This window comes from Scylla paramamosain, chromosome 4, assembly GCF_035594125.1.
Source record: "Scylla paramamosain isolate STU-SP2022 chromosome 4, ASM3559412v1, whole genome shotgun sequence".
NCBI classification, from domain to species: domain Eukaryota; kingdom Metazoa; phylum Arthropoda; class Malacostraca; order Decapoda; family Portunidae; genus Scylla; species Scylla paramamosain.
Genome location: NC_087154.1, coordinates 30704527 through 30718256, shown reverse-complemented (window position 1 = coordinate 30718256; position 13730 = coordinate 30704527). Strand labels below are relative to the sequence as shown.

General features: G+C 38.5%; 1 protein-coding gene across 1 annotated transcript; it reads right to left on the bottom strand.

Moving 5' to 3' along the window:
- Positions 1 to 1515: 1515 nt before the first annotated feature.
- LOC135099986 (death-associated protein 1-like) lies at positions 1516 to 11492 on the bottom strand. Its single transcript, XM_064002788.1, has 4 exons — positions 11447 to 11492; positions 11104 to 11295; positions 9729 to 9855; positions 1516 to 3873 (listed from the first exon to the last, which is right to left on the bottom strand). The coding sequence occupies exons 2-4, from the start codon at positions 11150 to 11152 to the stop codon at positions 3711 to 3713; spliced, it is 339 nt and encodes a 112-aa protein (XP_063858858.1). The 5' UTR covers positions 11153 to 11295; positions 11447 to 11492; the 3' UTR covers positions 1516 to 3710.
- Between the last annotated feature and the right edge of the window lie 2238 nt (positions 11493 to 13730).

Below are 13730 nucleotides of genomic sequence, written 5' to 3'. Positions count from 1 at the left end.
GAACACTATCACCAGATAAACATATAAATGGGATATTTGGCTCCACATATAGGATGTTAAGTAACATTAGAGTGGCTTTTACCTACATGGACATGGATATGATGAAAAAAAACAACCATAATACACCCCAAGTTGGAGTACGCTGCATTCTATGGTCTCCACATAGGAAGAAGAGTACAGGTTAGAAAGAATACAGAGGACAGCAACAAAGATGGTGCCAGAATTAAAGGAAAAGACTTATGAAGAGTGACAAAGAAATTAAATTAACATTGGAAGTGAGAAGAGAAAGGGGAGACTTGATAACAATGTACAAATTAATAAACCATGTGGAAAAGGTAGACAGATAAGTTTTGGAGATGCATATGGATGAGGGAACAAGATCTATGAGAGGACATTCAAAAGAGGCAAAAAAAGATTAAGAAGAGTAAATGTCTCAGTGACATTAAGAAGTATAGTTTCCCCTACTGAAGCATTAATCTCTGGAATAGTTAAGGGAGGAGGTGGTTACAGCTGTCAGTGTAAGCAAATTTAAAGAGAAATTGGATAACTGCAGATATGGAGACAGGACACACACAGCAATACACTCTAAAGGTGCATTGAGGTAAATTTATTGTGGCAACTCCTACACCAGCCTTGGAGTCCCTGTCTGGGAAGCGGACCACAAATGTCTCCAGGTTGGACTGCTCTTTAGATACTGATGCTAGTGTCTTGACAGCCCCATCAACTTTATCTTCATTAACTTCTGCAACACCCAATTAGATCCAAGGCCTTGGATCTAATTTTCAATCTGTGGAACACCGCCTCTCCTCTACTAAACCATCTTTTCCTTATCAAAATGCAGATGTCTGAGGCAACTGACATTAACCCGTTTCTCTGTTTCCTCCTACTTCATCAAAATTTTCATTCCAAAGCTGGATGTTGCATCTGTGTATGCAAAGACCTAACTTGCTCTTGTGCCCATGCTATTAAATCTTCTGAATTCTTCACCACCAGGATACGACTACAGAGTCACTCTCAAACTAAATTTATGTTCTGTATACCTTTCACCTTTAACTCATCTGACTAAAAAATTCTTTGACCGACTTCCTAAGTGGAGCACATCCTGACTCTCTTCCCTGTTGCATTTGTCCCCATTCTTGAAGATTTAAATGTTCACCACCAGATATGACTTTCCTTTCCCTTCACTGACTAACCTGGTGAACTAGCTTTTAATTTTGCTATCCTCCATGACCTAGAGCAATTAATGCTACAGCCTACTCATATTCCTGACTCTTCGAGATACACTCCTTCAATCATAAACTATCCTTTAATCATAACCAGAGTTCTGGGATCAATCCAACTTGCCAGGGAATTCATACCTGGTAGGTCCAGCCCAACAGCTTACTTCCATCTTCTTTACATGGTCTGACTATCGCAACACTGTTCTGCTTGATTGGTGAACTTAATTCTAACATCTTTACCAATGTATGTTCATTCACACTTATCCTTTACAAATTTGCCATATCAAAAACACCACTGGTTTCATACTTTATTTTTTTCTCATGCAAATGACAATCACTTGAAATTATTTACCTAGGTAGCTGTTGTTTATGTCAGTTGCACAATTTGAAACTTAGGAAATTTAGACATTTCAAAAATTCATTAGATGTTACAAGTAGCAAGTGCACAAAATAAAATGGAATGAAAACTGTAATCATGTAACTAAAGTGCCTTCCAAAGGGACTTCAGAATACAATAAAAAGTAAGAAAGAAAATTACAAGAGGAATGTCATGCCATGGAAATCAAACTAATGACTAGCTAAGATAACATAGCTAGACTAGGTAAATTGCACACCAAAGTTAATACAAACTTAAACAAGGAAGCTTACACCCAAAACCAGTTATCCCAACAAAGCTTTATTTATTTTAATGTTTTTTTTTTCTGAAGAGGAAAGATGCAAACAGTTTTAGCATATAAACTGATCTTGAGATCAACTAAAAAATCTAAACCAGAAAAATCTAGCACCCACTACCAGTTCTTTTGGATACACAAAATAATCCCCATTTGGGAAAATTTCTTCATAGTACTACTGTTAATAAGACTATGCAAAGTGCTTAATACTGAACAGCACTCAAGTTTCACTCTTGAAAGTACTCTGATGGTTGAGTACAAAGTACTTTGTGGTTTGAGTATTAACAGCAGGGTGTTAGGAGGTAGCCTTTAAAGGTGTACTCATCAAACCACAAACAGACCATACAAATGTTGTACAAAGTTTCTTACCAAAGAGTAAAATTAATATAAAAGGCACCCAAAAATATTCAACATCCAACTAGCACAAACCAATTATTTTTCCTTAGAGGAGCCTAATCATAAAACTTGGCTTTCCAGATGAAGTGGGTAACACTTCCCATGTATATAAAGTATTATAAAGCTTCCAGACCCACACTAAATACTAACTCCCACTTCTGAAAAATAAAGCTACATGAGAAATAAATGAATTCTTACATTAAATTTCCTCTCCAAGATGAAATTAAAAATTACTTAAGAAGACTTAAAACATAAAATATCTTCCAGCATAAGTGGAAAGCACTTAGCTTGGGAACAACACTAATTCCCCATTATCACAACTCTACACACACACACAGACACACAGTTTAGTCACCACAGCCATTCACAGGTCAGGCTTATGACATGGCAGATTCATGGATAATTTGGATATTGGTGCTTCTCTCCATGTAAGTACCATTTGCATTATTGTCTAGGCTAACCTGTATTCAATGTAACAATGTAGCTCACAAGAAACCATAGTAAATATTTCAGTCATTAGAAATCAATATCCAATAAATGTAAATCACCTCATTTTAGCTTTGGTGGATACTTCCCATTAGCAACTAACCTAGACAATGTATCTTCTAAACAAATGATTCAAGATACTCTAGGTTTTTATAATTCCAGTATTATATAGTTCCAGTATTATGTTAAAGTTTACAATTGCACCAATGTTGTACTAATATCCTGTTAACACCATTTTATAAATTTAAAGCAATCAGTAAAGCTAGCTATATAAATACATTCTCTTAATTCAATACATGATATATTTGTACTGGTTAAGTTGCATTCATTAGAGTTATGTACAACTACCAACTGCGCATGTCAAATTTCACCTGCTATGCTTGAGAAGTTATGGTTTCGCACTTTTGGATTTTACAGTGCCAGAGTGCACTTAGGGTAACCTGTCGTCATCAGGTACACTAATAACTGGGGGAGGCAATTACTTAAGTCATCTTTCCCTGAAAAAAATGTTCTGAGCACTTGGTAGCTGGTTACCCTGAACACTTGAGCGAGTAGTTTGGTGGAGGGCAAGATGAATAATGGCAGCAAATTTAAGGCATCAATCATACACACACATCTATACCAAGACCTTTCTGTACATTTGATATCAACTTCAAATTTGTATTACTACGCCTTAAAAAGAATTCTATGCTGATGCCAGAGATGTAAACTAGAGGAGTGAAAACTTACTTCCAGATAAAAATTACCTCCTATCAAAATTGATATTTGCCACATTAACAATGCGTGTTCTGCTGAAAAAGCTTTACTCTGGAGAAAAAAGAAAAAAAAAAATGGAATGGAAAAGTTGGACAATGGCTTACACACCTTGAGGACCTAGAGCAAGAAAATACAGGGCTACCATTTCACTCTAGGATGGTTAGAGGCCGAAAACTTTTGTCTACTTCCTAGGTTGCTGAATCACTCCAGGCTTGACGGCATGTGTGGGTCGAGGATCATGGGTGGGCACTGGCTTCTCATGGGTGTGCTTCACAGCAGCAGTAGGGAAGTCTTTGTCCACTTTTGCAACAACACCAGACACCATCATTGGAGGCTTCGGAGGGCTATAGGACAGAAAATGTTCTATGTATATTTGTGTTATGACAATCATACTTGCAGATTATATATATATATATATATATATATATATATATATATATATATATATATATGCCAAGTTCTTATGAAGGATCTATTCATGCGTTGTTGGGTTTTGTGAAAAAGTGTGGGACAGGCCCTCAACATCTGCCTGTGAATCAGTTACGTTGGTGTACTAGATCTCTGGTTTACAAGAGATGCATCATAACATACCAATATTTAATTAATTCAACCTCATTTTTACTAGCTATCCATCTGTCTCTTGACACCTAGCTCTTGCTAGTAGCCTATCTGAAAGGAGTGACTATGACAAAAAACCCTTTACCTCTCCTTACCTTAACTCTACCTTCTTGCTTGCTTCCCTACTTGCTAAATTATTATTTTCTCCTGCAAATTTACATTTTTTTTACATTCTATGAAGACCGTTGATGACATTGGGAAAACATGTGTAGGAAAGGCAAACTTGTTAGCTATCGAAAAACAAAGTGTGTGGCAGCGTGGCTCACTGCCACACATACATCATCTTGTTTTATAGCATTCCTCTTTCCCTCCCTGTCAATCATCATTCCTCCCCAACCTCTGTACCCAGGGTGTGTGTGTGTGTGTGTGATGTGGGCCCCCAAAAATCATTTGCTGCAGATCTTTGGCTGAGATAGGGCAAAGACTGATGTGGATGTTAACCTACTGCTGGCAGGAGCCAAAGGAAGCAATCTGTTCTGGTTAGAATTCTGTTGGTGCACAATGGCAATGTTCACTCATTACATTTCAATACAGCAATTTCATAAGTGATAAATTTCTACCCAACTAGTGATCACATTATTGCTTTAGGTAATGGTAGCCTATAACTACCTTGTCACCAAACTTAGCGTTGTCAGCCACATTGCTTTAGGTAATGGTAGCCTATAACTAACTTGTCACCAAACTTTGTGTTGTCAGCCATACATAGCAGATATTGCAGAAGGAACAAATTTCTTGGGACAAATGACTCGGCAACACCAGAACAATCAAAATACACAAGTTTGGGCATCGAGGCATTTGGCAACTTCTACCATAAAACCCTAAAGAGGAGCCATATTCACTCTTGCATGGTAGACAGTACCATTCAATACATAGTGGGCGAGAGATACTTCATAGGAGAAAAGAACTCGTACCACCAGCTCCTCTTTTAACAAATTGCGGCATATTGCACTCCACTGCCATGTCACTTCTGTTATTTCCTGGGTTAACCATACTCCATGACCTTGCTATGCAATATGCTTTATGCAAGTGTTAGGTCCCCACTACCAGTCATTTGTTAGCAATGGAGCCTGTCATACAAGGCTACCATGGTTGCCTCAGTAAGTAAACCCCACTGATTGGTGTGCTCTTACAAGCAGTGGCTGCCACTCGCTGTTGGAGCATCATTTCAAATGGGAGCCTTCACATAAAGCCACCAAGTAATGCCACTGTTGTCCATAATCCATCACTGTTCAGTGTCAAGCCTGATCTTGAAAGAACCAGACATTTACAATTGAGGAGGAAGGATTGTGGAGAGGGTGAACATAGAAAATCTTATTTGTGAAACAGAAAAATGGCCAGAAATTTTATATCCATCCACAAAAGCTTACAAGAATAAGACAGAGGAGAAATGACTTCTGATGAGGCTGAGATTCAAATGAAAGCTTACTTAAACTAAAGAAATTAGAGACTTTCTTGTCAGCATATAATTCACTTTAAAGTATATGATGTAGGTCTCTGTCCATTCTAGATGACAGAATCTTGAGGCACATAAATTCTTCTATTTTGAGAGCATCTCCCCTTTACTCATTATCAGCAAAGCAGAGGAGCAGCTCCTCCTCTGACGCCATTCTTTCGACTGACAAACAAAAGGGATGGAGGGAGTCAGTAGTGGTCACTGGCAGATTGCAGTTACCTGACCCTTTCACTCTGGGGTAACCAGTAGTGGACACTGGTGGCAGACACTGGTGGCATCATGTGAAAGGGGCCTTAATGCCAATCTGTCCGCCATGCTAAAGTAAGAACTTATATTTTCAAGTTTTCATCTATTTCACTGGTAAAATGTACTACCCAACTGGGTTTTCTGATCTTTCTACTAGACTACTAAAGACAAGTAACAAAAATTTCAGAAATTAGATCAGTCAGCCTAAATGAAAGATGCAGTGACAAACTGCCATTATTTAAAAATTGATACATGAAAAATCACTTATCTGACATTCCACCCTCCTCTATAGCTAAAGATAAAACATATGTATAAAGAATTTAGCCATACATTACAGACCAACAAGCCAGTCATTGGCATCTTGAAGTGAAATGCCCAGAGGACTACAGAAATGACATAGATCTTGGTATGTTATGTTAGCAGTCTTGGGTCAAGGGAATAAGTGAATCATTGTCTGCCTGCCCATTTTTTGTCAATGGATAATCATGCAATTTATTTCTTTGACACATGTAGAATGTCATACATTCATTGAGATACCAAAAACATGTATAGGTTGAAAATTAAAATGATGAAGGTTACTAATGAGTGATAGAGCAATGGGAAGTGTGAACGCTACAACCCATTAAATACATGGGTACCCAGGGCCCTTCTTCACCCATGCGAGACCTAAGTCAGACTTAGCTATAAGTGTATCTGCTGCCTCTATCCTCTCAACCTCTTGTTCACAGAGGCAGCAACATCTGATAAGTGAAAGACAAGCCTAAGTGGGACTTGAATGCACAACCACAGAACAGCAGCTATGCATGCTTCAATCGTGCCAACCATCGGAGTTTAAGGCTAATAGACACATCTTTGTTCACTCATCAGTGTTCAAACATAAGCAGTGGACAAGATTTCTTCGTCCAAAAGCAGTTGAAAGCCACATTTCAAACTGCTGATAACGACTTTGCAAAATCTGAATTATTCTCATCAATACCAAATCATCCACAATCATCAGTGCTAAGTAAAAGACATTTAAATTTGCAATAGTTGTCATCAACTTTTCCATATAGCTGTAAAATGTATAATAGAAGATTGTATCCTCAAGGTGTGAAATGAATATTTCATGGGACTCTTTGAAATACATATGCTCATAGAACAGTTCAAACCATTATCCACATTTCTTTATAAACTGAAGGTGATGCTGTGGAGTCACATTAAAGAGGGTATTCATGCCATTATCAGTCATCATTTCTGTTCACAGACTGACAGAAACAAATTCTTCCTCTAACAGCATAATAAACAAGTTTGAACAATTGTTCATTAATGCAAACCTGATTTTGCAAAAAACAAAAATGACCAATAGGATTACTTAGGCACTCTATATATTTGTGAAAGATTACATTTTTTTTCCACGTGTCTGCCAGAGATAACAGTTATTTCCACACAATTTCCTTCAAAATTGATGCTAAACTGTTATCAGAAACACAACACTTGGAGCATGAGGCTACTGCAGTATGCAGTCTTAGAAGAAAACACAATACTCCATGCCAGACCACTATACTTAGTACCAGCACATGTGGCTGTGGTCGATCTCAGCATCAAATGTTGGCAGGCTGTGGCTGATCTCAGCATCAAATGTTGGCAATGGTAAGTTTACAATGCAACAGCTTTGAAAAATATATCTTGGACAACCCAAATAACACATCACCTGACACCCACAGTGCAAAGATGCAACCTAGGAGGACATTGGCATTGTGGTCAGCCAGGCTCCAGTGTGAACACTGGATGTAGTACCCAATGGCTAAAGCCTTTAAGGTTTAACATTGCTATGACCATCTTATGAGACCATTCAAGTGTTGAGGAAATGCTGGATCACACTCCCAAACCTACTATCAGTCTTCATTTTAATTTTTTCAATTCAATTATTTTTTGTCCTGTTGTAATGAAAGATGTGCACACTGACACTAGTATGCAACTATTTCAATACTTAGGTGTACTTACAAATGCATTAGGCACCATTACAATAAAATCTGCCAATGTTATGACTATTTAGTCAATTCAAAGTGTCAGGGCATATGATGTGGAGTTTTGTATGTAAGCTCTGTATTAAGAAGGTAGTTTCCTTGTAAAAGCTTTTTCTTATTTGTTACTCTTGACCTTGTCCTTTCACCTGCATGGGGAGAAATTTGAAGAATTCACTGATCCATTTGTTTACAGCATTATTGGACTCTTCTAAAATTACCATACTATCTGGGCAAAGTTTTCACTATTCTTGATGTCATGATGGGGCACAAGCCTATTTCAAATGTGAACACCAGAAGATAGTCTTTGCACACATTGATTTACCAATTCTTATCCATCAAATGCTTCTACAGTGAATACATTACAGCTGAAATCTTTCTATACCAGAGCCTCAGGTCTTGTGGGTTTACCAGTGTAATTTGGGTCATAGCAACACAGTGAACTTGGAATCCCAAAAGCAGGTTGCAAAACTTTTAAGTTACTTTTGTTGCTTGTCTTATGCTTTCCAGTTTTCAGAGGATTTGGCACATACAATCTGTCTTGGTTACCAACTGATTTATGAGGGCCAGGTCATTTATGTGACATAGATGCACACACACATCATTCTGCAGCCTCTTGAGAATGTTTACAAGAAAATGTGATAACCTTGCACAGGTTTCCAACTGCAAGTGGTTGTTTTTCATTGTTTCACAATGAACCATGCTGTCACTTTAACTCCCAGACAGAAGTATTTTGGAAACAAACAAGGCAGTAAGTCATGGGTGGCAGATGTCACATGCTAGACTGCTTCACTCCTTTCATTTCTTGTGCAAGTCATCTGATATGACTTCAGCAAGGCCAGGTTACTGGGTTACATGTTTACTTTCATCATGCCAGTTAAAGCACACCCAACTTCCTCCTTGTCCCTATGTCCTCTTAAGAAAGACACGTTCAACATCTTCACTTTTCAGTGGCATACAGCCATCAGGCATAGAATGAATTCTTGCATCAAGGAGCAGGTAAAGATAAGAGCATTTATACATACACTGGTTTTCATTTAGTAGTGGTCACCACATCTAAGCTATAACATCTATAATAGGGGAATTTAAGTGGTCCCTTTCATAAGAAAACTCACCATTTTCAATCACCTAAGTGGACTATTGCAGAGTCTCTGAGGGAGATGAATGATGATGGAAATGTGAACTTAGATGCCAAGGAAGGATGGCAAGGAAGAAACTAACTATGAAGTTTCAAACATACAATAATCATAATATAATAATAATATAATCAGAATATATTATAAGTTTCAGACATACAATATGTATAATCAGAATACATCATGAGTTGTTGTACATGAAGAAATAAATAATGATACACATATCAACATAATGATCTATATCTTAATATCAGAGCTGAGGGGTTTAGCAATCTCTCAAGCATAATACGAAGGCAGAAATGTAAAATAAAAATTTCAAGAATATGTAACTAAAATAAGACAATTACTCTGAGTTAAAAGGTTTTTTTTATTGTAGAAGACATGGAATTTTGATTGTAAGCAATCCTAAGTCTTATGAAAGACTTCAACAGGGATATTATTGCAAGATGATCTTGAAACTCAATAGGATTATAGCTTGCAAGCAGTAGTAGCATGATACCCTTTGGAGAGAGAGAGAGAGAGAGAGAGAGAGAGAGAGAGAGAGAGAGAGAGAGAGAGAGAGAGAGAGAGAGAGAGAGAGAGAGAGAGAGAGAGAGAGAGAGAGAGAGAGAGAGAGAGAGAGAGAGAGAGAGAGAGAATCTGTACCATGTATCCAAAAGTATTTTCCCCCTTTTTAATGTCAAATCTTAAAAATCCAAGTTACCTGGATTATGCCACATGAAAACCTCCCACAAACATCTAACCTCTTAGAAACAGGCATTTCCTCTTCCTCATGATCCTCTTCACTGTCCTTGTGGGGTTTAGCTGGTGCTCCTTCTTTATCATCCACACCCCTGTGCCTCTGAGGAATCCGCACACCACCAACTTTCACTGAAACATTGCAAGGCAATGGGATTATTCTGATTTGAATTGAAAGGAAGAAAGACATTTAAAGGCAGCTGTAATGATATGGAAGATGACAATGCATGAAATCATTTATCTTCCCCTAAACTAGGAATCACTGAAACACTGCAAGGCATTGGGATTATTCTGATTTGAATTGAAAGGAAGAAAGACATTTAAAGGCAGCTGTAATGATATGGAAGATGGCAATGCATGAAATCATTTATCTTCCCCTAAACTAAGAAATCAAAGAACCAATCTCTACAAGGAGCAGAATTCAGCAGAAATAATCCTGGAACCATACCATACCACTCTGCTTCTCTCAATGCATTCACACAGGCAAAGTTCTAATCAAGCATGAAAAAAAGTTGTTTAGGTGTAAAATTATTTGCACTGTAAGTTAATATTTTACATGAAAGGTGACCATAACATAATTATCATTACTGGATAGTGCATATACATATCAAACTTCTTGAAATTTACTGTTCCACTTATGTAAATAACTTTTACCCCTTTCAGTACTCATGCATAATTAGGGAATTTCAAATTTAGTAAGATTATGAGCAAATAGTTAAAAAGCATTCATTATTCCTTGTCCATTACAATAATTTTTCACCTTTACTCAATTTAAAAGTAGGTTTCAAGAAAGCCAGCAGAAGTGAATACTATAAAATACCACAATAAGTATGTAAAACAAATCTATGTACATTTGCAAATTGAAAATTACACCCACAACTACAATTAGCATTAGCTAATTCAAGGCATCCGATACATAAGATTTTCATAATAACATACCAGGATTGCAAAAAGCTAGTCATTATTAAAATCACACCAAGTTTACCACACATAAAAGACACGGGTTAAAGTGAAATAAATATACCATGGAAGGACTATGAAAAGGCTACCATCCCTATCTGAGCCACAACCTTAGGAGGTGACGCGTCCCTGCACGGGTCACGTACCCAACATGCACGCCACCCTCCCACCCAACAGCTGCACTACATTTACTTAGCTTCCTTGCAATGAATCTCGGAATAAAGAGTGGCAGGTGGTGTCTTTACAAGTACAATGAAGTTAAACCCAACTCCCCAGGTTAAATGTATGCACTGCCATGTCAGGAAGGAGGTTAAAAAGTAAGTTTAATCACTTGACAACAAGCGTCACACCAATGCCACCCATATCAATTGCTCAATATGAGAATCAAAGCCTTTCTGTCACTCATCCACCATTACTTACTTGCCGGAGGATGTCCACCCTTGATTTCAACTTCCTCGTTGGATGACATCGTGTCTAGAGAAATGAAATGAGAGCACTCTAGAAATACGCTGAGGTATCGCGAGCCAGCTGACTGGTCTTCTGTGTGACGGAAGGCATGTGGCGGCAACTGGTGGCGGCAGGCAGCACCTCACCTCATCCCGCCAGGTTTGACTGTGTGTGTGTGTGTGTGTGTGTGTTAGCACTATGTAACTACTGAAATATTTCTTATAATTAAAATAAAGGTACTAATCAGAGCGATTTCGACCACTATTGCATTCCATTTAAAGAAGTTAGATCGCTTAGCTCCCTTGATTCCCAACACGTGCGTAATGCATGAGGGTCGTCCTGGCCCACGTGGAGATTTGCCGACCTTGACTGTCCGGTTACTGCAATGGTACAGAGGCGTCATCAGGTTCGATGACCACACGGACCTATACGACTATATATTTTCACTCTAATACCGAGTATTCCCGTCCTGGAGAAGAGGTAGGAATAGCAACATATCATCATACAGACTGCTGCTCCTGCTACTGCTATTGCTGCCGCTGCTGCTGCTGCTCCTGCTGCTGCTAATAATAATAATAATAATAATAATAATAATAATAATAATAATAATAATAATAATATAGCTGCTGCTGCTGCACGTTGCTGCTGCTGCTGTTGTTGCCGCTGCTACTGCTACCGCTGCTATTGCTGCTGCTGTTGCTGCTGTTGCTATTACTGCTACTACTACTACTACTACTACTACTACTACTACTACTACTACTACTACTACTACTACTACTACTACTGCTACTACTAACTACTACTACTACTACTGTTGTAATTGCTATTGCTGCTGCTCCTGCTGCTGCTGCTGCCGCTACTGCTGGTACTATGTACTTATGCTGTTGCTGCTGCTGCTGGTGGTGGTACTATGTACAGTACTAAAGCTGTTGCTGCTGCTAGTACTGTACCACACTGTACTATTGCTGGTGCTGTTGCTGCTGCTGGTACTTTGTACTTATGCTGTTGTTGCTGGTAGTACTGTACCACAATGTACTATTGCTGCTGTTGTTGCTGATGCTGCTGTTGGTACTATATACTACTGGAGCTGGTACTATATACTACTGTTGCTGCTGTTGTTCCTGCAGCTGCTGCTGCAGCCGACGCTGTTGCTGCTGCTGCTAAAACAACAACAATAACTACTACTACTACTACTACTACTACTACTACTACTAGTACTACTTCTACTACTACTAGTACTACTACTACTACTACTGCTACTACTACTACTGCTACTCTTCCTCCTCCTCCTCCTCCTCCTTCTCCTCCTCCTCCTCCTACTATTACTACTACTTTTACAAAAACAACATAAACTACCACTACTACTACTACTACTACTACTACTACTATTGTGCCTACATAAATTAGTAGAGAGAGAGAGAGAGAGAGAGAGAGAGAGAGAGAGAGAGAGAGAGAGAGAGAGAGAGAGAGAGAGAGAGAGAGAGAGAGAGAGAGAGAGAGAGAGGTGATCTTAACGTAACAAGACTGTAATTACTAAGGTGGGTAGGGGAAGGATTTTTAGATAAGATATGGGGATAGGGCTATAAAGGTGGCCAGTGGCGGGACCTATAGCCACCACCCGATCCTGATAAAGGTCGCTGGGTTTATGGTGTCCTGGAGCAGCACACCCACACGCCCTCCTGTCAGCTGGATGTGAAGGTCGCGGGCAAGAGGTACAGAGAAAGAGGGAGAGGGCGAGAGCAAAAAAAAAAAAAAAAAAAAAAAGTCTCTAAGTAACTATGCATGTTTGGCCTGGACGACATTAAAGGTAGAGGGGAATGTAAGGAGATGATGTACAAGTATACGCCATGAGGTGCACTGCCACAGTGCTGATATTCGTACATTGTTATGTGAAATTACAGTCTGTGCCCTTAAACATTTTAGATTCTTATAAGGATTATTTTCACAGATGAATGATCAGGCTCTCATTTTTCATCTAATTTTGCCATTAAAAGATGCAGAGTCATTGTTAGACTATAGAGCTGTGAAGAGATTCATATAAACCAACTAATTTTCACTAGAAGTTGTTAATAGCTGTTGAGATAAGACTCTGAGGCTAATTAGGATTATTAAATCTTGTTCAAAATATCTGGAAATGTGTTCCTTCATCCCTCCCTCTCTTCAACTTTGTGGCGGTTACGTTTTACTCTTCCATGAATAATAAACTTTATCATTGTATCTCCCAGGATTATTACAATATTTTTTTCTTCTAGATACTCATTCATCCAAATTCCACCACACTGTACTGGAAAGCTAGAAGACTGAAAGACAAGTGCTTCGGGAGGTTTGGTAATGCTACTTCCTGTCCCGACCAAGACCTGAAGATGTAAGTGTGTGATATAGGTTTCCATTTCTTGGCTTTGGTACTGACTAGAATCACAATCAAAGACTGAATGTGCAGGTTTTATACTCGTACGAATGTCATGTACACAGAGTCAACATTTGTGACGCTACTTTAGGTTGATGATGAAGAAATGTTTGCATCCAAACTTGATATATCATTGAACACTACGACTACTACTGCTACTACTACTACTACTACTACTACTACTACTACTACT

Bases quoted from the DNA above. Each gene is read 5' to 3' on its own strand.
- LOC135099986 (XM_064002788.1), bottom strand. From the start codon at position 11,152: ATGTCATCCAACGAGGAAGTTGAAATCAAGGGTGGACATCCTCCGGCA. The intron at 9,856-11,103 runs GTAAGTAATGGT...GCAATGTTTCAG, and splicing joins GGGTGGACATCCTCCGGCAA to TGAAAGTTGGTGGTGTGCGG. The intron at 3,874-9,728 runs GTTAGATGTTTG...TCTGTCCTATAG, and splicing joins GAAATGCCTGTTTCTAAGAG to CCCTCCGAAGCCTCCAATGA.